Source organism: Stomoxys calcitrans, chromosome 5 (assembly GCF_963082655.1).
Source record: "Stomoxys calcitrans chromosome 5, idStoCalc2.1, whole genome shotgun sequence".
Taxonomy (NCBI): domain Eukaryota; kingdom Metazoa; phylum Arthropoda; class Insecta; order Diptera; family Muscidae; genus Stomoxys; species Stomoxys calcitrans.
In genome coordinates this window covers 6,667,378-6,692,980 of record NC_081556.1, presented here as the reverse complement: position 1 = coordinate 6,692,980, position 25,603 = coordinate 6,667,378, and the positions used below count along the sequence as shown (strand labels likewise).

The 25,603-nt window shown below is 36.8% G+C and overlaps 1 protein-coding gene across 3 annotated transcripts in view; it reads right to left on the bottom strand.

The window, feature by feature from the left end:
- The window catches only part of LOC106095261 (putative polypeptide N-acetylgalactosaminyltransferase 9), a 315,857-nt gene that overhangs the window by 130,602 nt on the left and 159,652 nt on the right, over positions 1-25,603 (bottom strand). For all 3 annotated transcript variants that reach the window (XM_059369150.1, XM_059369149.1, XM_059369148.1), the window contains 3 exons: positions 8,265-8,460; positions 3,165-3,334; positions 2,445-2,609 (listed from right to left, as the gene is read on the bottom strand). In XM_059369150.1, coding sequence (XP_059225133.1) covers positions 2,445-2,609; positions 3,165-3,334; positions 8,265-8,460 — 531 coding nt within the window. The remainder of the gene's footprint in view (positions 1-2,444; positions 2,610-3,164; positions 3,335-8,264; positions 8,461-25,603) is intronic.

The window sequence follows — 25,603 nt, the reverse complement described above, 5'->3', positions numbered from 1 at the left end:
AACACACTCCTCCTATTATGGTCAGAAAGTCGAAAACAGATCTCAGTTCTTGGGTTCTTAATGTAGACCCCCAGACACACTCAGTCCTCTAGCTTTGATCCATATGTGTAGGTTGAATTTCCAGATGGCAATCTCAGAGTTCCGCCAATCCAAGATTGTGCCGCTCACAATCTACAGTGCCTTACACTCGACCTCAAGTATCATCTCAGGTATACGATCGGAATCCTTTTTCATTCCTTCCTATCGTCGCCTCAATATACCGCGATAGTATGACCTGCTCCTATTCTCCATCCATTCTTACATTGCCTTAAGTCTCAAAGCCGCAATGGCTGCCTCACATTTAAATTGTATGTCTATGAATCGGATATTTAGAATATTTTCTATTGCTCTGGTGGGCGTGGTGCTCATCGCCAAGACAACATGTTCTCTGAATTTGCTGTATTACACTTTTCTCCACCCCAGTCTACCATACCACTGAGTCGTAAGTAAATATTGGTCTAATCATTGGCCAGTGAATAATCCTCGGATTCAGACCTCATTTCTAGCCTGCATAGTGCCCAACATCTCTGAGCCTTTTCAGTACGCTCCAGAATGTGACACTTGCAATTCAGTTTCTTGTTCAATATCACTCCTAAGTAATTTAACTTGTCAGTTATCGAAATCGTTCTATTGAGGAAACGTGGTGCGTCAAATTGGCCCACCTTCGTCTTCCTAGTGAACAGGCAGATTTTAGTTTTCTTTGGGTCAACATTGAGACCCCAAGGTCCAGCCCAGTCGTATGCCATCTGCAAGACCTTTTCGGCCCTTCTACGCTATGTAGAAGAAAAAGATCCATATCCTTTATAAGCAGTATAACATCTTCTGCATAGCAAATGGGTTCAAATCCCTCCTCAGGATCAGTAATATTATGGTGGTCATCCATAGGAGTGGGGATAAAATGCCCCCCTGCGGCGTGCCTTGTGCTCCTTTCTCCCTTATATTTATGTCATGGGACCCACAATTTATCCATTTGTTCCTTAGTATATGGTTTATCCAGTCCTTAGTATATGGTTTATCTAGTAATGTAATCTGATTGATTTGATTTTTAATGTATGTTTTTTTTTTGATTTGGCAAAAAATGTCAATAAATAGCCATTGTGTGACCATTTCTTGTTACTAGACCTGGGCTTGAATACCGATTTTACGGGTTATATGGGTTAAAAAATTGGTTTTACAATTTTTTAAATTTTTGTTTCGGGTTTGAAACCCGGTTGTACAGTTTTAACCGATTTTAAAATCGGTTTTGCCGTTTTGGAAAATCGGATTTTCGGTTTTTAGTGGTAAATATAGTAACCGATTTGTAAAGTTCTAATTTTTCGGGTTGTCAAGAAATCAGTTTTTAATAAATAAGGGTTTCCCTCAAACATAACCCGGTTTTTAGATGTTCTATGGTTAAATTGTTTTTGAAAACCACTTTCCAGTTTTGTAGCCTAAATAGAATAATAATCAGTTTGTTCTGAAATTTCTCTTTTTTTTGTTTGCAAAAAAAAGATACAATAAAAAAATTTGGCACGATTTTGTAACAATTAGTTTCAGAAAAAATGAAGTTTTCTCAGATTTTTAACAAATTATTCCTACGAAATTGGTTTTTGTCCAAAAATAACCGCTTTTAGATGTTTCAAATCAGTACTACAAATTTGTGTATAGTTTTACCTGTTCGGTAAAAAGAAAACCGGCGAATTTTATATTTGAAGCGGTTCACCCACAAAAAGCCGTACAAAAGATTTAAACCCGTAAACCCGGGTTAAAAAAACACTCTAAAAAAATCTGGATGCTAGAACTCATTATTGGAAAAAGTTCATTTTCAACAGCGAAAACCCAGGTTTTTTTGTTTTCGAAACCCGGTCTAACGGGTTTTAAACATTTTAAACCCGTGAAACCGGAATATTCTAAGCCAGGTGCATCCACAACAGAAATGCCTCAAAGCCACTAACAACCGATCTGGTGCCCCCCACCCTCTCATTAGTAGCTTACTATTCTTTTGTACACATTTGGGTTCAAGTGTCGAGAAATTAAGTTAACGGGCGTCCCATCCCTAATTGGCACTCAAATCAATGCCTATTGTATGTCCGAATCTGTCATTGAAGTTTGGGTCAAAAATCAGAGGGGTTATGCCACCACTTAAAATTGACATATAGAGCCATCATTGCAATTTGTAAATCAAATTTAAGGTGTTTATCAGTTGAGTATGATGCGATAACCTGTATAGAAAGTAGGCCCTATCCCGCTTAAACCGTTACCCATTTGTTTTCCTAGCTAAATTTGGTACCATTTGAAAATTTCCTTCATACATCAAAAATTCGTACCTTAGTCTGATTTCCCCCCTATCTGATGCACCACAAACAAGGTCTCATCAAAACCATCAACATCGTCATCATCATCAACATAATCATGATTCAACTCACCTTCAGTGCATTCGCAATGTGAATCCAAATAAGTCAGGACCGGCGATGTGGCATGGCGTGCTCCAAGTAGTCTCGCGCGTATCAAACCTTCACGCTTTGGTGCACGTAGAATTTTAACCTTTGGATATGCGGCAAAATACTCTTCCAATTGTTTTTTCGTATGCGCTGTGAAAAAAGGAGAAAAAAAAAGCTCAAATGTAAAGAACAAATCAGAACAAACAAAAAAAAAACACATTATTGGCCTTTAGAGGGTTGGGGGAGTGAGGAGGACAAGAGGCTTCAAACCATGTAATGAAACCAGGTGCAGTTGGCATACAAAAGACTGGCGGCAGTGAGGTTTGAAGGGAGTTACAAATAGCATAGATTGTTGTGTGTGGCTAAGATGGTGGCGGTGTTGGCGGTATAGCAGAATTTATTTGCCATGCCAGACACGTGCAGCAATCAATCACGTTTCCAGACAATACCAGAACATAATCACACCGCGTGGTTTGCTTAGCTGCATGTGCTGCATACCAACCTCACTCACTCTTCAGCTCATTCACTGTCATGGCACAACAACATCTTGATATTGTTTTCCCATTATCGTCGTCATCGTCATCGTAGTCGACGTCATCATTGTTGCACACCCTGCCAATCTGTAACTCTCACAAGGCAACATCGCATGGCCTCAAACCCCATTCTCATTTATTTGATAGCACTCTGTTGCCGGCAGATACTTACGCATATCGGAGTAGTCATCTACCAATATTACATTGCCTATCAAATGTTCTGGCGAACGATCAAACACTGAATGCACGGTACGCAGCAGCACGGACCACGCCTCATTGTGGAAACAAATAATTACATCGGTGGCTGGCAGATCCTGTAGATAACGTCCCGGCTCTTTACACCTGTAAAATGTATCAGAGGAGCAAAGCAAAAAAAGTTAATCAGTTTGGTTTTTGCGTATATAAAAAACGGCTTCTTTAAAGGGAAATATTTGAAAAGCCGCTATGGCAAAAAATAAAAAACAAAAAACTCCAAAGGAAAAATATTAGGGTGATATGGTAGTCATATTTCATTTAGGTTATTTCGATAACCCAGCAAACATAACAAGAATTGAAGTTAACCAGGAAATTTTATGAAATGTTTTCTAAAGACAAAACTTCTATAAAGCTTTCTAACAAAGGGATTTTTTAAAAAATTTCGGAAAATCTTTACTAAATATGAAATTTTCGAAAAATTTTTTAAAAAAAATGAAATTTTTAAAAAATTTCCCATATATACGAAAATTAAAAAAAAAAATTCCTATACACATAAAATTTTTCACAAATTTTTGTGGAGATGAAATTTTAAAATTCTTTCTTATATGTAAGAAATTTTTGAAGAAATTCTTAAAAATATGAAATTTCCTATAAATATGAAATCTTTGAAAAATTTTCTATAGAAATAAAATTTTTGGAATACCTCCCATGTAAATGAACTTTGCGAAAAATTTCCTATACATATGTGTTTATTAAAAAAAAATCCTATAATTATAATTTTTTGAAAAAATCTTCTAATATATAAAAATTAATTTTTGTTTGTTTGCTTGTTCTATAGACTCCAAAACGGCTAAAACGATTACCTTAAATTTTCACAGTTTGTATAGGTTGGTCCGGAAGGATACATAGGCTAAATAATTTTTTGATATCGGAAGGGGGAGGACCCTCCCCCTTACACCAACAGTACCACCCAAAAATAAAAGTGTGGCAATCGGGACAGTATGGGACTCAAATGAAAGGTACTTAGGAGTAGAGTACGAATTTCATATTAAAAATTGGGTCTTAGTAACTGGTGGGGCCGTCCCAACCCCAAAACCCCCTAAAATAGGTTAATTGGACGAGCATGACAATATGAGACTCAAATGAAAGCTATTCAAGAGTAAAGTACGAATATGGTCAGGAATAAGGAATATGCTTTATAATTTGTTGGTATCGAAGGGGGGAGAATCCTCCCAAAATCAAAAGTGGACCGATAAAGATAATATGGATATCAAATGGAATATATTGAAGAGTAGAATACGAATATGGCATTAAAAATTAGATTTAAGTACCCAGGAAGTCGCCCTAACCCCAAAACTTCTAAAAGGAGACAAATTGAACATCCATATCAATATGGGGCTCATCTGAAAGGTATTCGGGAGTTGGTTACGAATCTGGCATACAAAATCAGGTCGAAGTGTAGGGTGTTACCCCATGCCCCAAAAACGCCCCAAATGGGCATATCCATCCATCCATCATTAGAGATCGGCGATAGGTAAATACCCAAAAGGTATTTAACCGGTAAATTGGGTAAATACCCGGGTATTTACCCATTTATACCCAAAAGCTGGGTATTTATAAGTTTGCAGATATTGTGGGTATAAAAATATTTTCCAAACAATTTTTGATGATTTCATTTTCTTTGTATATAAACCTGATCTTCTGATCTCATAAAATCAGATTTTAGTTATATATAGCCGCTATATAGACCGATTTCCAGACTTAAAGTATTGAGGCAATAAATTGATAATTTTTGACCCGATTTCTATGAAATTTGGTACAGTGAGTTCTGGTAGACCGATCGGACTATATTTGGATATAGCTGCCCTTTGGACCGACCACCCGATCTCCTGATATAGGGAATTGAAGCCAGAAAAGATCCATTTATTACCCGAATTCGATGAAATTTGGCACAGTGTTTTCTGGTAGACCCCTACCCATTCCTATCAAATTTGGTCCAGATCGGTCCATATTTGGATATAGCTGTCTTATAGACCGATCTCCCGATATAGTGTAATGAGCCAACAAAAGGAGCATTTTTCCTTCTATTTCGATGAAATTTGGCACTGCGGGTTGTGGTTCCCCTCTAAACCCTTTTATTGAATATCGTTCATTTTGATGAAATTTGGCATTGCGGGTTGTGGTACCCCTCTAAACCCTTTTGTTGAATATTTGGATATAGTTGCCATATAGACCGATCTCCCGATATATAGTATTGAGCCCATGAAAGGAGCATTTTTCATCCGATTTGGATGAAATTAGAAACAGTGCGTCCAGATCGGACCATATTTGGATATAGCTGCCATATAGACCGATCTCCCGATATAGAGTATTGAGCCCATAAAAGGAGCATTTTTCATCCGATTTGGATGAAATTTGACCCGAAATCAATTTGGGTATCAAAGGAAACTAGAAAACGAATATCGTACAAAAATTTGGGTCCAAATACCCAAAGGGCCGCGCCAACCCCAAAACTCCTCTAAACAGATATATTCGACGTTCCTATCAATATGGAACTCAAATAAAAAGTATTCGGTAGTAGATTAGAAATATGGCATACAAAATTAGCTCCAGGTTATGGGAGGTCGCCTCATCCCCAAATTCCCCCAAATGGGTATATCAGCCGACCATGGCTATTGGGATTCAAATGAAAGATATTTGGGCGTAGATTACGAATATGATATTACAATTTGCGTTTAAGTCTAGGTGGCGATTTTCCTCCTAAAACGCGTCAAATAGGTAAATTGTCCCATTATGACAATATGGGACAATATGGGACTGGAAAGGTATTTGAAGGTAGAAAATGAATTTAATATCCAATTTTGGAACCAAGTGTTTAGAGATAGGCCCTAAAGCCAATATGGACTCAAATCAACGGTATTTGGGAGTAAAAAACTAATTTGATATCTACTCTTAGATCAAATTGCGGTGCCCGTCCCAGACCCAAAAAATACTATCAAAACGATTCATATTTACCAACCATGGATATATGGGGCTCAAATTTGATATCCATATTTGAATCGAAATGCCTGAGGTGTTGGTGTCATTCGCCCCCTAAAAAGCACTTCTCTCTACGCTAATATTCAAAAATACCAGATTTCGGAGATTGGTAATGTGAATCGTTCGAAATCTTTTTGCACTCTCACAGTCAACAAAAACAAAACTGGTTTCTATTGTTGGGGTCGGGCCCGCCCAAAACCCTCCAAATGGATATATACATCAATCACGACAATAAAATTTTTGAAAAATTTTGCTATAAATATGAAAATTATAAAAATTGTCTGTAAAGGAAATTTTTGAAAATTTCCCTTTAATAAATAACAAATGTTTAAAAAATTTCCCTACAAAATTTAAACTTAAAAAAATTACTATAACTATGGAGTTTTTTAATAAAAAAATATGTTAATTTCCTATAAATACGAGTTTTTCAAAAAATCTCAATTTTCCCAATATATAGGAATTTTTTGAAAATGTCCCTATTAATAAGACATATTTAAAAGTTTTCTTATAAATAATTATAAAAATTTAAAAAACTTTCTGTCCTCAAAACGTTAAATGGAAAAATTAAGATTTTAGAAATTTTCTAATTATAGGAAAATTTTCAAAAATTGTCAATTTATGAAATTTTTTTGGTAATTTCCAATTTATAGGGAAATTTCTCATAATTTATTTTTTTGGGATATTTTTTAAAGGCTTAATATTTGTAACAAATTTTTCAAAAATTTCATATTATAGGAATTTCTTAAAATTTTTGTATTTATAACTGAGAAGTTTTAATTTTTAAATCTCCAAAAGTATGACATTTTGATAAATTTCACAATAATTGGAAAATGTTTTCCTATAACGATAACTATTAACATTTTTATACCCTTCCCCGTAGAATAGGGGTATACTAATTTCATCATACTGTTTGTAACTCCTCGAAATATTCGTTTAAGATCCCATAAAGTATATGTGTTCTTGATCGTCATAACATTTTAAGTCGATCTGTCCGCCCGTCCGTCTGTCTGTCAAAAGCACGCTTACTATCGAAGGAGTAAAGCTAGCTGCTTGAAATTGTGCACAAATACTTCTTACTAGAGTAGGTCGGTTGGGGTTGCAAATGGGCCATATCGGTCCATGTTTTTGATATAGATATAAACCGATCCTTGATATTAACTCCTTGAGCCACTAGAGGGAGCAATCTTTATCCGATTTGGTTGAAATGAGCTGTTTTGTTGTGATTTTCAACAACTGTGCTATGTATGGTTGAAATCGGTCTATAACCTGTTATAGCTGCCATATAAACCGATCTGGGATCTTGACTTCTTGAGCCTCTAGAGGAAGCAATTTTTATCAGACTTGGCTGAAATTATGTACAATGGCTTGCCGCATGACCTCAAAATGCCTCTCAAATATGGTCTGAGTCAGTCTATTGCCTGATACAGCTCCCATATAAACCGATCTCCCTAATTTACTTCTTGAGCCCCTAAAGGACGCAATTCCTAATCGAATTGGCTGAAATTTTACACAATAACAAATGCGATCCATGTAAGATTCGGCCCGGCCGAAACAAAAATTTATTGTTGGGTTGAAATTTCAGTGCCACCTCATATCCTTTGTTGTACTGGACAACCCATACCCTTGGCAAAATAGCCGCCAAGGTTTTTTTCCATGCCTAGCCAGCAAAAGGCTACGAAACCTGCCTACAGCGAGAATGTTTTCGACACTGCGCGTTTATTTATTTTTTTTTTTTTTGCTATTTAAAACTTTATAATAGTTGGCCATCTAGGCGAACACTTTAAAAGTGTTTCACTTACATATATTAAAACTGACTCCCAGATAGCAGGGGTAACAAAAAAAGATACAAAACTATTATTTTATATGGGGCCATTGAAATAAATGGGTTTTTACACCCATTTTTTTTAATTTTTCTTCTTTCGTTTTTAAAATTCATTAATGGGCGATTTTTCTTTCTTATGTCGCCTTTATCGATGATCAGGCGGCGGCAAAGGCTTTACTTTATGTTCATGTCCTTCATTTCGCATGTGTTACTTACCAGGCATCTCTAGGATCTGGGAGGGTCCTGTGTATGGATATCATATCCGAGGCATATTGATTGAAGGCATTCTTTTGCCAGCCATCATCGACAGCTTTTTTCATTTCTTCTGTCATATTGGTGGGCAATGTCACTGGTTTACCCATTTCGCCGGGAGCATCCTTGGGTGGTGATGGCGGAGCGAGTACACTTTTGCCTGCAATTAAAAGTAGGATAAAATGGGGAAACAATTTAAATCGATTTCGGATTAAAACCAAATAATGGTTATGGCGGCGAAAAAAGTTACAAAATTTAAATAAAGGGAGGGGTTTTTCAGAAAATAAGAATTTTGGCAGATTAATTTTATGGTTAGCTGAGTGCGTGGCAACCACTTATGAATGAATAGCTTTTATAAGGAAATTATTTTGGGGAGAAACGCCACAATTTATTTTAATAATGGATGGGGGAGTTCTGCTTTCCTTTTTGGTGACATAAAATGAATAACAAAACTTACAACCAGTTGTTCCATATTCGGTAACTTGGCATCAATACGAAGGCTTTTAAAAGGAGGCTTTAAACTTGAGAGAAGAATATCCCATATTCCTTAATGGAATGTTGATTGGTAAAATTGCATCCAACACTTACAAATATCCTTTTCTCTCAGTTGAGTGCCTTAATTGGCCATGAGAAGAGTACATTTTGAGGTTCAACACCAATACTTGGAACAAAAGCTGTTGCTTCAATTCTATTTCATCTAAACATTTTTTTTTAATTCCCATTCCCACATTCCAAGATAATTGCATTACAATAATTTTCTAAATTCCTTTTTTGATAGGTGCATCCTTGTTTGCAAAAGAGTAGATTTTTAACGGTCTCTTGTCTACTGAAAATTTTTTACAAGCTGAAAGGGATCATATTTCCAATTTGCACAACAGCAATTGTCATTTATCAATCTTCTTGACATTTGCTTGTTAGAGAATCAAAAAAGGCTGCCAGAACTTGCAAACCAGGCGAATCGATATTGTCCCACCACCAACAATGGTGGTGAATGACCAATTAAAATCTTATGGATAACGAACTTGGATTGCATTTCTCGTTTTCGAGGTTTTGGAACACATATTGGGTTGCCCAAAAAGTAATTGCGGATTTTTCATATAGTCGGCGATGACAAATATTTTCACAGCTTGTGACTCTGTAATTGCATTCTTTCTTCTGTCAGTTATCAGCTGTTACTTTTATTTGTATGACCAACGACATAGGATGGATAGGAAGGCAAAAGGTAGTGTGGAAGTATTTGGTGCCATTCCATTCATAATTTAACAATGTATTCCCCACTTCAAAGTGGAATTCGTTTTAAATTTCAAGAAGCATCTATGTGAGTGACTGCCTATCCGATGCGTGTATAACTTTATAGAAAATTAGAGACAAATTTCTTCGAAATTTTGATTTTAGAGAAAATTTTATCGAAATATTGTCTTTAGAAAAGGTGTTATCGAAATTTTCTGTACAAAAAAAGTTATCGAAAAGTTGAGAATTTTTTTAAAATTTTGCCTTCAAAATGAAATTTATTGAAATTTTGATTTTAGAGAAGATTTTACAGAAATATTATCTTAAAAAAACTTATCGAAATTTTGTATACGATAAATGTTAAGGAAAATGTTATCGAAATATTGTCTTCAGACCAAATTCTATGAAAATTTGGATTCAGAGCAAATTCTATGAAAATTTGTTTTCAGAGAAAATTTCATGAAAATGTTATCTTTAGAGAAAAAAATTATCGAAATTTTTAGAAATTGTTTATCGAAACTTTTTATCGAAATATTGTCCTTAGAAAATTTTTTTTCTAACTTTTGTCTTTTGAGAAACATTAATCAAAAATTCGTTCTTAAGTTTAGTACTGACTTCATTCGCAGTGAAAATGCCAATTAATTTATTTCGAAGTCCGACAGACTCTATTCTTCGCCAAAATACAACAAAAGTCAAACAACAACACACAACAAAGATAACAGCATTGATGCAGAGTTGATTGCTGTCCATTTCGTGAGCAATTAATTATCTTTGTAATTAATTGAAGCGAAATTTGTGTTGGCGCAGCGCCATGTCGCTCATATTTTGCTCATAGAACTTACTACCACTTCCACGGAATCGGAAAAGTCGAAGTCAGTATTAGACTTTAGAAAAGAATTTGTCGAAGCTAATAATTAGGGAAAGTTTCATTGAAATTTTCTTTACAGAAATGTTATCGAAATTTTGCTTTAGGAAAATTTAGAAAGTTTTTCTGTGGAGAGTATTGAATTAAAATATCGTCATTGAAAGAGTTCTATCATTGACAATTTGTCTTAAAAAAACTTTGATTGAAGTTGTACGTTTAGAGAAAATTTAATCGAAATAATGTTTTCAGAGAAAATGTTATCGAAATTTTGTTTACAGAAAATGTTATGGTAATTTAGTCTATAAAAGCCGAAATTTCATCTTTGAAGGAAATTTTATCGATTTTTTTTTCTGAGAGAAGGTTTAATCGCCATTTTATATTTAGGGAAAATGTTACCGAAATTTTGTTAACAGATCGGCCGACTAAGGGTCAATTATTACCCGAATACGCTGAAATTTTAAATGGCGAGTGGTTCTAAGCCTCCAGACAACCAACTCAAACATGATTCAGATCGGACTATATTTCGATATAACTGGCATAAAAACGGATCTGACGATTAAGGGTCTTGAACCCATAAAAAACCGCATTTATTACCCGATTTCGCTGCAATTTGACACTGTTACTTGTATTAAGCCTCCCGTCATCCCACCAACACATGGTCCAAATAAGACTTATTTAAATATCTTTCTCTGATATAGACCGATCTTCCAATTTAGGGTTTCAATCCCATAAATTGTCCCATTTTGCTGAAACTGTGACTTGTATAAATGTTCTCGGTACCTCAATCAAATATGATCCTGACCAGCCCCGATTTGCATATCACAATGGATATAGTAGTGGAGTTTTAATAAAAAGCGGACGGTTAATTTATCCATGGTGGTGGATATCCAACACAAAAAGAGAGAAAATTTAATCAAAATTTGTTTTTCAGAGACAATTTATTCTGAGACAAGATTTTATCGAAATTTTTTCCTTAGAGGAATGTTATCGAAATTTAGTTTAAATAAAGGTTTTTTTATTTAAGAAACTTTTACCTAGATTTTATCGTTAGATAAAATTTCATCGAAATTGTATGGAAATTTTGCCTTCTGAGAAAATTCTATTAAAATTATATCTTTAAAGAAATTTTTATTGAAATTTTGTCGTAAAAGCCACTTTTATCGAAATTTTGACTTTAGAGAGTTTTATATTCGGACACAATTTTACCAAAATTTTGTTCCAAGAAAATTTTTTATTGAAATTTTGTCTTTAGAGAAAACGATATCGAAATTTTGTTTACAGAAAATGTTATCGCAATTTTTCTTTACAAAAAATGTTATCGAAAAAGAGAAAATTTCAATAAAATTATGTTTTTAAAGAAGTTCAATTGAACATTTATTAACAGAAAATGTTGTCGGAAAAGTAAAACATTTCATTATTTCCTTACCACAAGGTTTTGTTATCGAAATTTTTTTTTTCACAAAAAATGTTATCGAAAAAGGCAAATTTTCAATAAAATTATTTCTTTAGAGAAGTGTAATTGAATTTTTTTTTGCAGACAATGTTATAGAAAAAAGGAAAATTTCATTAAAATTGTGTCCTTAGAGAAATTTGATGGAAATTTTGTTCTTAGAGAAAATTATATAGAAATTTTGTCTTTCGAGACAGTTTATTCAAATATTATTTTTAGAAAAAATTTACCAAATTTTGTTGGTAAAAGGGTTTTTATTGAAATTTTGTCTTAAGAGTAAATAATATCGAAACAGAAATTTTGCCTTCAAGGAAAATTTGACTTCAATTTTGTATTAGAGAATATTTTATCGAAATTTTGTTTTTAAACCAATATTTATCGAAATTTTATCTAATTTTAATAATATAGATATTGGATGTTTACACTTTGAATTTTAGTTTTGTTTTTAATGTCCGAGTTTCGATATGAAATTTTTTTGTAAGATTTTGTTTTTTTTTTGTTTTCGAAACTTTTATTTATAGTTTTCCCCTTTTTCGCTCTATGAAACCCTCATTGGTTAAAGCATACCATAGTTTATTTCATTAAAGACTTACGACCCTACAAAGGCAATCGAAATCGTTCCTGACAAAGCCTTTGGCCATTAATACAATTCTTCTTGGTTAATTATCTGTTGCTGAAAGAAGATAAAAGCCAAAAATCTGCAACACAACACACATACAGATCTTATTCTCTGTGCAATCCTCTTAGCCATACTTACCACCCATTACAATAATTTTAATATCCCTGAAAAGATTTTCAAAAGCTTTATCTTTGCCTCTCATTCTCTTTCTCTCTCCCACTCTGTGTCTTTCTCGCCTCAGCTTATACAAAGTAAATAATTACCCACAAACTGAGAATAAAAACACACACACACACACACAAACATACACGCACTTGTATCTGATGTGAAAAATCTTTTAGTCAAGGCAACATATTCGAAAATCCATTGAAACCATCTTTCCCTCTGTGTGTGCTCTGCGTTTATTCTCACAATCCTTTAAAACTACAAATCCACTTTAGATAAGTTTTTCCCTGGCTTTAGTTACGCTCTGATATGGCCAATATAAAGCGAATCGTTTCAGCATCCTGGCCAAGGTTTTCCCTCTACCAATGGCCCTGGCTCACATCAAGTCCGAGCTGGCTATCAAGTAAATCAAAGTGAAAAACATGAGATGTAACACACAAAAGCGACCAACAAAGGCAAAAGCAAGGCATAATCAGCAGCTCTATTGGTCCCTTCATAGACAGGGACTATGAACACAGCACTGCATTAATTGTGGACCCTTTGATAAGCAGAAAATTACAAACAACACGAAGAAGATATCTGGAACAGCCCACACCACAATGGCGGTGTAGTGCTTCATTGTCTCCCCATCAACGCGAAACCTGCATCGAAAACTAAATGCCAATCCAACATTTAAAATGTTCTATGTTTGCTGCAGCTCATTCCCTGGGAAACCACGGCTCCACTTTACTGAGTGAGAATTGCTAAAGACTAGCGCAACTGCAGAGCCCCAACCTCAAACATGATTTCGGACAAGAGGAAATTGCGTTTAGACAACAACAAAATGCCTGCAGAAAAAATCAATCTAGCCGGGTTAAAGTATGAAATCAGTTTACCGATCTGGAGGCTATAAGCCATAAAATCATTATCGCCGATAAATTGTAAAAAATGCTTGAAATTAACAACTAAACAATGCACGAATACCCCCGGATAAAGGCCACCTTTGCTTACAATGGCCAATCGATAGTGGCCATAGGGTCAGAAACTTAAATCAACTGCATTGTTATGCATGCAAAAGGATCTTCCACGGCAGCCGAGTAGAACAATATGTGGCCCTATAGATGTTGGTTCATGAGTAGTTTTACTGACAGAGGGACAGACAAACTAGGGTATGTATATATGATAGCGCTGTAGTTTTTGAAAATAAAATAAAACGACACAAAATAAAATAAAATAGAACAAAATAAGAATAAAATAAAATAAACGACAACAAAATGAACTGCATTGGCCAAGTTATTTGAATGACTTTTTCAAATATATATGAGCTATATCAAGTTATCGTCCGATATGGAACGTGCTTGTCACGCCGTACAAGTCATAGAAAAATATCACCTCCAAATTTTCAGGCAAATCCAGTAGTAATTGCGCCCTCAAGTGGCTCAGAAAGCCAAATTGGGAGATCGGTTTTTATGGCAGCTAGATGAGGTTATGAACCGATTTAGACCATACTCCGCACAGTTGTTGGAAGTCATACCAAAACCACATGTACAAACCAAATTGGATAAGACCATCTAGGACTCAAGAAGTCCAATCAGGAGGTATGGCGGCTATATCAGGTCATAATCTGAATTGAACCATACTTGGCACAGTTGTTGGAAATCATGTCAAAACGACATGTGCACAATTTCAACCAAATTTGAAAACAATTGCGAGCTCTAGAGGCTCGTGAAGTCTAATTGGGAGATCGGTTTATATGGGAGGTATATCAGATTATGGACTGATTTATATCACACATTGTTTACAGAAAATATTATCCAAATTTTGTCTATAGGAAAATTCGTCATGATTTTATCTTTGGACAAAATATTATCGACTTTTTTTTGAGAGAAGGTTTTATCGAAATTTTGTTTTTGGAGAAAATGTTATCGAAATTTTGTTTTGAGAAAAAGTTATCGCAATTTAGTCTATAAGTAAAGTTCGTAGGAACTTAACGTAGTGAGAAAATGTCAACAAAAATATTTATCGAAATTTTGCCTTCAGGGAAAATTTCATTGAAATTATATCTAAAGAGGAAATTCTGTCGAAAATATGTCTTAAGAGACAATTATATTGAATCTTTGTCTATCGAGAGAGTTTTATTGCAAAATTGCCTTAATTGGCAGTTTTATCGAGCTTTTTTCCAAAAGAAGTTTTATCGAAATTTAATTTTTATGGAAAATGTTATCGAAATTCTGTTTAGAGAAAAAGTTATCGCAATTTAGTCTATAAGTAAAGTTCGTAGGAACTTTATCTTGTGAGAAAATTTTAACAAAAATTTTATCGAAATTTTGCCTTCAGGGAAAATTTCATTGAAATTATATCTTAAAAGGAAATTCTGTCGAAAATATGTCTTAAGAGAGAATTATATTGAATCTTTGTCTATCGAGAGAGTTTTATTGAAAAATTGCCTTAATTGGAAGTTTTATCGAAATTTTTTCCAAAAGACGTTTTTATCGAAATTTTATTTTTTGTAGAAAATGTTATCGAAATTTTGTTTAGAGAAATAAAATTATTATTATTATATTGAAACTTTGTATGTCGAAAATGGCCTTTATTGACGGTTTTATCAAAATTTTGTCTTTATTGAAAATGTTATCGAAATTTTGTTTAGAGAAAAAATTGTCGTAATTTAGTCTATAAGTGAAACTCGTAGGAACTTTACCTTATGAGAAAGTTTAAATAAAAATATCCATCGAAATTTTGCCTTCAGGGAAAATTTCATTAAAACTATATCTTAAAAGGAAATTTTGTCAAAAATATGTCTTAAGAGACAATTATATTGAAACTTTGCCTTTGTGGACAGTTTTATCGAAATTTATTCCAAAAGTAGTTTTTATCTAAATTTTGTCTTTCTTGAAAATGTTATCGAAATTTTGTTCACACAAAATTTGCTCGAAATTGTGTCTTAATAGACAAGTTCATTGAAATTTTTCCTTTAGAAAAAATTTTGTTAACATTTTCTCTTTGGGGACAATTTGTTCTAAGAGAAGATTTAAACGAAATTTTATCCTTAAAGGAATGTTATCGAAATTTTGTTCACATTAAAGGTTATCTAAATTTTGCCTTAGAAAAAATTTCGTCTAGATTTTATATTATGGATATTTTGCCTTTAGAGAAAATTTCATTAAAATTATGTCTTTAGAGAAGATTTTAGTAAAATTTTCTCGGTAGAGACAATTTTATCGAAATTTCAAAAAAAAAATTCATCAGTTTTGTGGAAATTTTATCTTTCGAGAAAATTTTACCAAAATTTTGTTCGAAGAAAAGATTTCATTCAATTTTGCCTTTTGAGAAAATAATATCGAAATTTTGTTTGCAGAAAATGATATCGAAATTTTGTTTACAGAAAATGATACTGGACTCTTGTTTGTTTGCAGATCGTTATGTTATCGATTGTTTGTTTTGCAGAAAATGTTACCGAAAAATCTGAAATTTCATTAAAGTTATGTCTATAGAAATTTTGTTCATTGTTCATTGAAATTTTGTCCTTTTATCAAATTTTTTCGTTAGAGACAGTTTTGCTAAAATCATATCTATATCAAAACATGGATCGATACGTCCCATTTACAACCCAAACCGACCTACACTAATAAGAAGTATATGTGCAAAATTGTAAGCGCCTAGCTTTAGGCTTTCGAAAGTTAGCGTGCTTTCGACAGACAGACGGATGGACAGAAAGACGGTTGGACGTGGTTATATCGTCTTAAAGTGGAGGCCACCGTAGCGCAGATGTTAGCATGTCCGCCTATGACGCTGAATGACTGGATTCCAATCCTGGCGAGACCATCAGAAAAAATTTTCAGAGGTAGTTTTTCCCTCCTAATGTTGGCAAAATTTGTGAGGTACTATGCCATGTTAAACTTCTCTCCAAAGAGGTATCGCACTGGGGCACGCCGTTCAGACTCGTCTATGAAAAAGAGGCCCTTATCATTGAGATTAAGCCTTAAAATCGGACTGTACACATTGATATGTGTTCGTCCCTGTTCCTCAGTGGATTGTTCATGGGCAAAATTTGCAAAATGTCATAACGTTCAAGAATATATGTGTATTCTTTATGGGGTCTCAGACGAATATTTCGAGATGCTGCAAACGGAATGACAAAATTAGTATACCCCCATCCTATAAGTATCACAATTGAAAATCGATTAAAGCGGATATCCTTACGGACAGACATCTCTATATTGACTGGCGCCTTAGGTCAATAATTCAAGATATTACAAATTATTTATATGAGATTGATCTCGGTGGTATTGGAGGACACCGCACTTCCGCATATGTAGCTGGGAACGGGTCCCAGCGAGAACTTCAGAAAAACATTTTAGCGGTGATTATCGCCTTCTAATGCTGTCGAAATTTGTGAGGAACAATGCCATGTAAAAACTTCTTCCCATAGAGGTGTTGCGCTGCAGCAGGCCATTCGGACTCGACTACAAAAAGGAGGTCCCTTATCAATGAGCTTAAACTTGAGTCCTATAGCACTCAATGATATAAGAGAAGTTTTCCCCAATTTCTCAATGCAATGTTCATGGTAAAATTTTTATTGCCATGTCGGGTCAACAACATTTCGCTGCTTTCATTTGGGTTTCTTAGTTTAAAATTTAAATTTTACCTACATGGGGGTCTTTTGCCCTACATGGAGGGTCACCTCTGCATCACACATCGCTAATAAACTATATTTAGTTCATTGAGTACTAAATTACCAACTGAATAAGAAATGGTCTTTTGTACAAATATGCCTGCATGATAAAATTTTAATAGGGCGGGTTCTTGTTCATTTTTATTTGTCCTTCTTTTTGTTAACCGTTTCACCGCAGGCAACAGTGTCTTCATAGGTCTTCATTTTCATTTTCCTTTTTCGCCATTTCCACATCTCTGGGAAAATTATAGGTTTTGTAGGAACTACTCATACACACATTTGTGCCACATGAACTTCCTACTCTTCTAAGAGAGGGAAATGGTTGGGGGGAGAGGGCAGTAGTATAATGGGGAGTCTTAACATTGCTAGGCAATCGATGTATGTCGATTGTTGCCTGTTGCCTTAATGAACAAAAATGCCCACTGGAAGTATCACCGAAACAATAGTAAAACCACTAATTACCAGATCATGTTGTACTTTCAGCCATCACGTCGACAGCAACTGCGGTGGTGGCAACAACGGGCCCGCAACTGCGCCCTCACAACCACTGATGCTTTGATGGCAGGCTACTATAAGTGCAAAACGGCAAACCCAAAAACCGACTTAATGTGTCGATGAAGAAGATGTTTGCAACAAAACTCATGTGGCGTTGGCCAATCTTCCATATATGGTCTGGCTAGATTTTTTATCAACAGAAGTTCCTGGGAAGTGGTGGCCACTGTCTTAAAAGCTTCAGTCATTCATTCATTATTGGCATGTTTTTAGGTCCTTGTGTCTATACATCCGTCCGTCTTTGCCTATGATAAGTCTGTCTGTCTGTTTGACTGGCTGCTCTCTGGCCATCCATCAGCCTTTTGCAATATCCTAGCGCTGCAGGTATGCGCGTTCTTACATGCGTACACATGTTTTACCTCTATTTAATGTTCTACCCTGGAGAGTGTGTGTGTGTGTGAGAGAGAGAGAGAGAGTAAGAGCAAGGGAGAGCTAGGTATCAGTGTTATGACCTCACTTTTATGTTTTTCATTGCACTTGATACTTATGTTGCTTGATGATTTCTAGACTGCTCTGAAACACGTAAACTAAACAATGGTCCACTGCCATCATTGTTCCTTCTCTCCACTGGTATACACTGAAAAAATTATGAGAGTAAACATACCCAGGACAAAGCAGGGACCTATATTTAGCGGACTAGACACATATCTAAGATTTAAACCCATAGATCAAATGCCATAGAGAGTTTTATTATTCGACAAAATTTTTTCTCAGTGTGTATTTAAGCAGTACTAGGTATTTGCTTGCTACACTTTAATCAATCATCCACTTGCAACCCAGAACTGGAAGTGGCTGTCATGGTTTTGAATTCTCTGACATAGTTTTTGTTGCCAGTGCGTGTTTGCGATGCTGGTGCTCCCTTCGTTCCTGGCAAAGGAGACTAGAATGAAACATGAGTTTGTGGGGCCCAGGCATACCAAACGCAGTTGGCTACAATAACATCAGTACTCAAGTGTTAAACAATGTTCCTGGGCGAACGAACTTGTATTTAAGACACGCAATTTTAACGCCACCACGTTTTTATGGTGTAACTGAGGATAAGAGGCGGCAAGTTAGCTGGCTGGAGCTATCTATGTTAGGTAAGTTAAGGTGGGCAAGCGATAGTGCTGCTGGTATGCTTCGCACCAGGAAATGAGATATTGCTATGGAATTGGTCACGATAATTACATTCATGGCTGAATTGCTCAGAAAATTGTGTGATAATCCGTAATTAGGAATACCATGGTGGCCATTTGGAAGGTTATTTGCTTTCCTCTCGTTCTCTCTCTCTCTATCTTTCGGTCTTTTGCAAATAGTTTGTAGAGCAAATATTTATGTGACAAACGTAAACATTGCCAGACTTTAATTTGCAGAGCACACAGACATTTATCATTTTTATTTGAAAAGAAACTATGGTTGTTTTTCTTCATTAGCAAATAGAAAAAAAGGTTGGTTTAAAGGATGCTTATTAGCAATAAGCACACAATTTTTTGTTTGAAATGGATATCTGATGTCATAAAACGAAGTAGTTGCCAGTTTAAGTTAAGTTTTGGCCTAAGAAAAAAGGGAAAAGAAATAAAATTTGGCAGAAGGAAACTTTTGCCCAAGCACCACCATGTAGCTAAGGTGTACCTAAGATAGACTCCTCACAATGAAATGGGTTTGTGTAATGGATACATTAAAAAGTTTACCTCTAGCAGCATTATTTCACATGGTATTGAAGTAGGTGGGCATAATATATGACGGGTCAGATCTTTAGAGAAAGTTGAAAGGATACCCGCGAACTTTTGTAATTCGGATAGAGACGAAAAGCACATCGCAAACAGCATTTGAAAATTTAAAACTGAAAATATACTATTCTAAGTTGTGATATGAAATTAATAAAAAAAAAACAAAACAGAGTTGTCGATGAAAAAAGGCGTTTCGTTCAGTCTGGTTGAACTTTGGATACCCGCCAAATGGTGGGAACCCCTCATTTCTTCAAAATCCGATGAAGAATGCCCCATTTAGGAACCCATATCAGGTATATCGAAACAAGGTTCGAACCATGAACCAACTTAGACACGAACGTCAAAGTGTTTAAAATCAAAATCTGGTAATAAACTGGCCTTATATGGGTTAAAGACCGTAAACCGGAAGAACGGCCTATATGGCAGTCATATCCAAATATAGTCTCATCTAGACCAAATTACAATAACAAACGCAAATTTGCCTATGAACATTCCATTAAGGGACAGGGGTCAACTTCTCGAATATTAATGAGTGCTGTCCGATGATCAGGGGCCTCCTTTTTACAGGCGAGTCCCAACGGTGTGCCACAGTGCGACACCTGTTTGGAGAGAAGTTTTTACATGGCTGCCATACCATTTTCATACCCACCACCATAGGATGGGGGTATACTAATGTAGTTATTCCGTTTGTAACATCTCAAAATATTGATCTTCAACCATATAATGTATAAATATTCTGCATCGTCCCGACTTTCTGTCTGTCAAAATCTTGATAGAGGTCGAACCCGTAAAGCTAGAGGCTTTAAATTTTTGCACAGATACTTCTTATTGATGTAGGTCGTTGGGGATTGCAAATGGGCCATAACGGTTCAGATTTGGATAAAGCCCCCATATATACCAACTCCCGGTTTTGACTTTTTTAGCTCCTAGAAGCCTCAATTTTCGTCTGATTTTACTGAAATTTAGAACAAAGACTTGAATTATGACTTCCAACAACCATGCCAACTATGATCCCAATCGATTTATAAACAGATATAGCCCCCATATACACCGATCTTCGGATTTGACTTCTTGAGCTCTCAGAAGCCTCAATTTTCATCCAATTTGGCTGAAATTTGAAACAATGACTTGCGTTATGATTTCCCTCATCGACATCAAGTACGATCTTAGTCGGTCTTTAAACTGATGTGGCCCCCATATAAACCGATCCGCAAATTTGACTTGGGCATAAGTGTAAAATCCAATTTGGCTGAAATTTGAAACAATGACTTGCGTTATGATTTCCATCATCCACGTCATGTACGATCTTAGTCGGTCTATAAACTGATGTGGCCCCCATATAAACCGATCCGCAAATTTGACTTGGGCATAAGTGTAAAATCACTAACGTGTACTTATCTATCACAGCACTACTCTTCCTCTCTCTCATTTTGTCTCTCTCAGACCCTTTTTCATACACTCACTCTCTTTCTCACTCCCTCTCTCCACCTTTCTTTCGATTTTACCCTCTCTCTCCTTTATCCTCCTTGTTTTTCATCCTCCCACTATATCTCCCTCCCACTCTCTCGCCTTCCCACCCTCTCTCTTTTCCTCTCTCTTTCTTTCTTTCACACTCTCTCCCCTTCCCACTCTCTCTCTCCCTCCCACTTTCTCTCTCCCTCCCCCTCACTATTCCCCCTATCCCACTCCCTCTCACTTTCTTCTTCACACTATCACTCCTCCCACTCTCCCTCACTCTGTTCTCCTTTCCACTTTTTCTCTCCCTACCCCTCTCTATTACCCCTCTACCACTCCCCCTCACTCTCTCCCACTTAATCTACTTCCCAATATCGCCCCTTCCCCTTCCCACTCTCTCCCTACCTCTCTCCCTCTCTCACTCTCTATTGCCCTTATCCCGCATCCTCCCACTCTCTTTCCCTCTCTCCATCCCACCCTCTCTTCCTCCCACTCTCTCTTCCTCCCACTCTCTCTTCCTCCCACTCTATCTCCCTCCCACTGTCTCACCCTCCCACTCTCCTAATCTTTCTCTCCCTCCCAATCTTTCTCTCCCCCCGAACTCTTTCTTTCCCTCCCAATCTTTCTCTTACTCCCACTCTTTCTCTCCCTCCCAATCTTTCTCTCCCCCCGAACTCTTTCTTTCCTTCCCATTCTTTCTCTCCTTTCCACTTGCTCTTTCCAAAGCAAACATGAGTCAAGTGCACTCCGACGGGGTGATAGGTTGAACTAGTGCAAAGGATTTGACAACAGAGGTATGTGGTCTACCTCTGTTGTCAAATCTTTTGCACTTTAAATATGGGAGGACTTTCACTATGGACTTTTCAGCATTCTTCGCAAGGATTAGGCATAATTCTCGTGCGGTGTAACAGTCTCTCTCCATCTGTCTGGAATGGCGAAGCAAAGTCATTATTCCTAAGAGGAAGGCATGAGCTTTGTTTGAATAGCTGCTATGGAAGACTACTAAGCTCAAAGGATTTGACAATACAATCGGAATAACATGTCTTAAACTGTGTCACTCTCTCTCTCTATCACTGCAACTGTATAAGTCATCATGGGCTAGGAGCGACTTCCCAATCAACAGAGTTGCCACTTATACGAATGTTTTTCAGTCACACCATTTGTATGGATCGCTGCGGTGGAAGAATGCTAAGAGCAAAGGATTTGACAATATAAGCGGACTACATGTTTTAAACTGTCTCGCTCTCTCCCCCTCTCTTTGCAACTGTCGAAATCATGGGCTAGGAGCGACTTCCCATTTGACAGAGTTGCCATTTAGGCGAATGATTTCAATCTAACTCCATGCTCCGTGAGACGTGTGTAGGGAATGAATCTGATTAAGGACACTCCAGCTTCTTCCGCCGTGGTGGATAGCCCAAGTGAGAAAGGACTGGCAGCACAGACAAACAACAAGCTTCACTTCTGTTTCTCTCTCTCTCTCTCTCTGCAATTAGCAAAATCATTATTCCCAAAGACGAAAGCTTGGCCTAGAGGCAATGGTTGGCTTGCCATTTAAACGGCAACTTAACATGTCGCTATTTTCAACGAATCATTTAATCATCCTTTACAAATAGAAGAAAATGAGCAGCTTTACCCGGAGAAGATCTTTGCTGTATTGTAGGCTCAAAAGTTTACAAGGCATAGGAGTTTTGGCAAGAAAGGCAGCTAGTGGTCTGCCAGAATAGTCAAGCAGTTCTCGTGGCGTTAAGAACGAATGTGAATAGGTCTAGGGTAGTAGCCCATTGCCAAAGGGAACAACGGGATTAAAACGATTTGGCTATATATGCGAATGAATCCCAGACAGACATGGGAACTGGGTTCAGCATTGTTAGCAAATTTTTTGGATAGGCATCCTTAACAGATTGAGAGTTGTCTGCATATGATCTTAAAAACACATGGTATGGGAATCTTACGAAACAGGGACAAATAATGATCCATGGTGGTGTCACAAACAGAGCTGCGGAGTCAGCCGGAGTCGAGTTTTTGAGGCCGGAGTCGAGTTTTTAAGGCCGGAGTCGAGTTTTTGAGGCCGGAGTCGAGTTTTTGAGGCCGGAATTGGACTATGAGCCGGCTTGACTCCAACGCTTGCCATGACTCCAAACCACTCTCAAATTCCGGCTTAACACTCCGACTCCGACTTCGACTTAGACTCCGACCCCGGGTCTAGATCGAGTGCTAGACTCCGCAGCCCTGGTCACGGAGGAGGAAAAAGATAATTCTAAGCCTCCCTAAAGGACCATGGGGTATCTTAGAAGGTGTTTTTAAGTGACATTTGTGGCAAAGTGAAATGGCATATCACTGGTGGCTCCGCGAAGTCAAGTAAGAACTAGGGACAATCGATGTACTGCGGTCATCGATTCACATCTCGTGCATGGTTTCAAACCAGCTGAGCCACAAGGTTCAATAGTTCGAGAAATTGTATGCATGTAAGAGCGAGCATCTCTTACCATATTTTTCTGCATTCTTTCTCGAATGTCGTCGGGTCCAGGGACCCCTAGTCAGTGTTATGTTAGTATGTGAAATTCATTTAGATATGCCGGCAGTCGTCACGTCTTTCAACCTTACCCTTTTTGCATTGAAGGTCTTTTCCGCTGCTTTACATTACTCATAAATCCTGATTGTTGGGGGCAGAAAATTCCCATTAAGGATTTCGTTTGAGACAATAGTCACGGCAAAAACCTAGTCATATGGACAGTAATCTTAACCACATGTCGGAATCAAGTGCACCGGAGATGACTCAAAATATTGTTCCTAATTCCAACTTGCAGCATCCTTGAATATCAATATATTATTGTCCACAAACACACGATACGACTCCCAATCTTTTATTTTTGGGATAACTTATCCTGAAGATGCATTCCAAAACTGTGGTCGTCCTATTTCAAATGACGAGTTTCCTTAGCCTAGTTGCAACTTTAATCGGACATCTTGGAAACTGTGCAAGTCATCCAGATTCCCCACATACGTCATCCTCCAATAAGTTATTAAAAGCACATCACCGTCATCATCATCATCATTTCTCCCCAAAAAATGTTCTGAAATTCGATTTTATGAGTCATTAACATTTCATTTTTTTTTATTTCTTTGTTGTTCGCATTTCTCTTCTCACGTTTCATCCATAAGTTCGTTTATGGACTTTTCGTTCCAAATTAGGCTGGATTAATTTAAACGCCCATTTGCCGGTCAGCCATCTGTTGACCGCAGCCGCATAATATCGATTAACTTTTCTCATATTTTATTAAGCAATTAACCAAATCAGCCCTAATTCCAACAAAGAGGAAAAATATTAACAAACAAAAAAAAAAAAATAGAAAAAAAAACACGAACAACCGACGCTACAGTCAATTGCCGCACTGATGGCAACGATTCGATTCCCACACTCAATGTCAAGTTCAACAACCATAAACTACCAAATCCGGCAAAACGAAACATTTTCAAGACTAATTAAGCAATTTTCTTGGTTAGTGGTTGTTTTCAGTGGTTGTTGTTATTACTGCTGCTGTTGTTGGTTTTTCTCTAGTTGAACGTTTTGGTTTGGTTTTCTTTCCTAAATTATACGACTTTATAAATTATTTGTTAATAAAGAAAAACCACAGACGGCGGGCCGAAATGAGGAAAAGCCATGCAGCCAGGCAACAATGAAGTTGTAGCCCATAGCTCTTGTGGCGGCGACAGCCTCCAATTTAATCACAAACAATGCCGCTGAGACAGCAGTAACTGCAGCAGCAGGTAAAAAATAGTAACAAAAGATTAAAACAAGGCTGCAGCTTGGAATAGATTTGGCTGCCAACCAGCAAGCCAGCCAGCCAGCCAGCCGTGGTAATAACTATGACGTTAATAGTGGCTTTGAGACAACAAAAGTTAACTAACCCAGTTAAAAAACAACGACCAATCTATAGCCCAAGAATTGGAGGTGGAGTTGGTGGCAGCTACAGCAGCGAAAACTCAAGTCTCTGCGGCATTCCATGCATTGCATGGCCTGGCATTCAAACATTTCACATTGCGATGATAAATGCTGCGCCAAATACAATGACGACTGGACGACTGTAGTAGACGGAGGACCATTTGGTGTTGGGGTTAACAGAGATTTTTTGTAGTGGAGTAAATGGCTATAAATCATATGTCCCTTGTTGCAGTTGTTTTGTATTTTTTGTTTTTTTGGTGCAACCAACAGCCGGCTTTTGGAATACGACCGGCCGCCATCGCACTTCATCCATGCGCCATGGCACTCTGATGACATTGGACAAGTTGTCGATTTCATGGAGTGTTGGCCAAACAAATATTTACATTAACCAGAATCATGGGGAGCTTGTTCATGACCAGCAATTGCCACAGCCGCCTTGTCACTGCCCTCTACTGCCTATGAAAATGATGTTGGACGGGTTTGCTGTTATGCAGTTTGGCTGTTTGCTTATTGTCCCAATTTTAATGGGTTCCACATGTTGGCCGTTACGGCGTATGCTGGCCAAAATTAACTCCATCAATCCTTACAAGACCATGTGACCAAGAGCTGAACAAACAACCATGGCAAAACTATGGAAATTTGTCGTCAATGTAATAAAAAA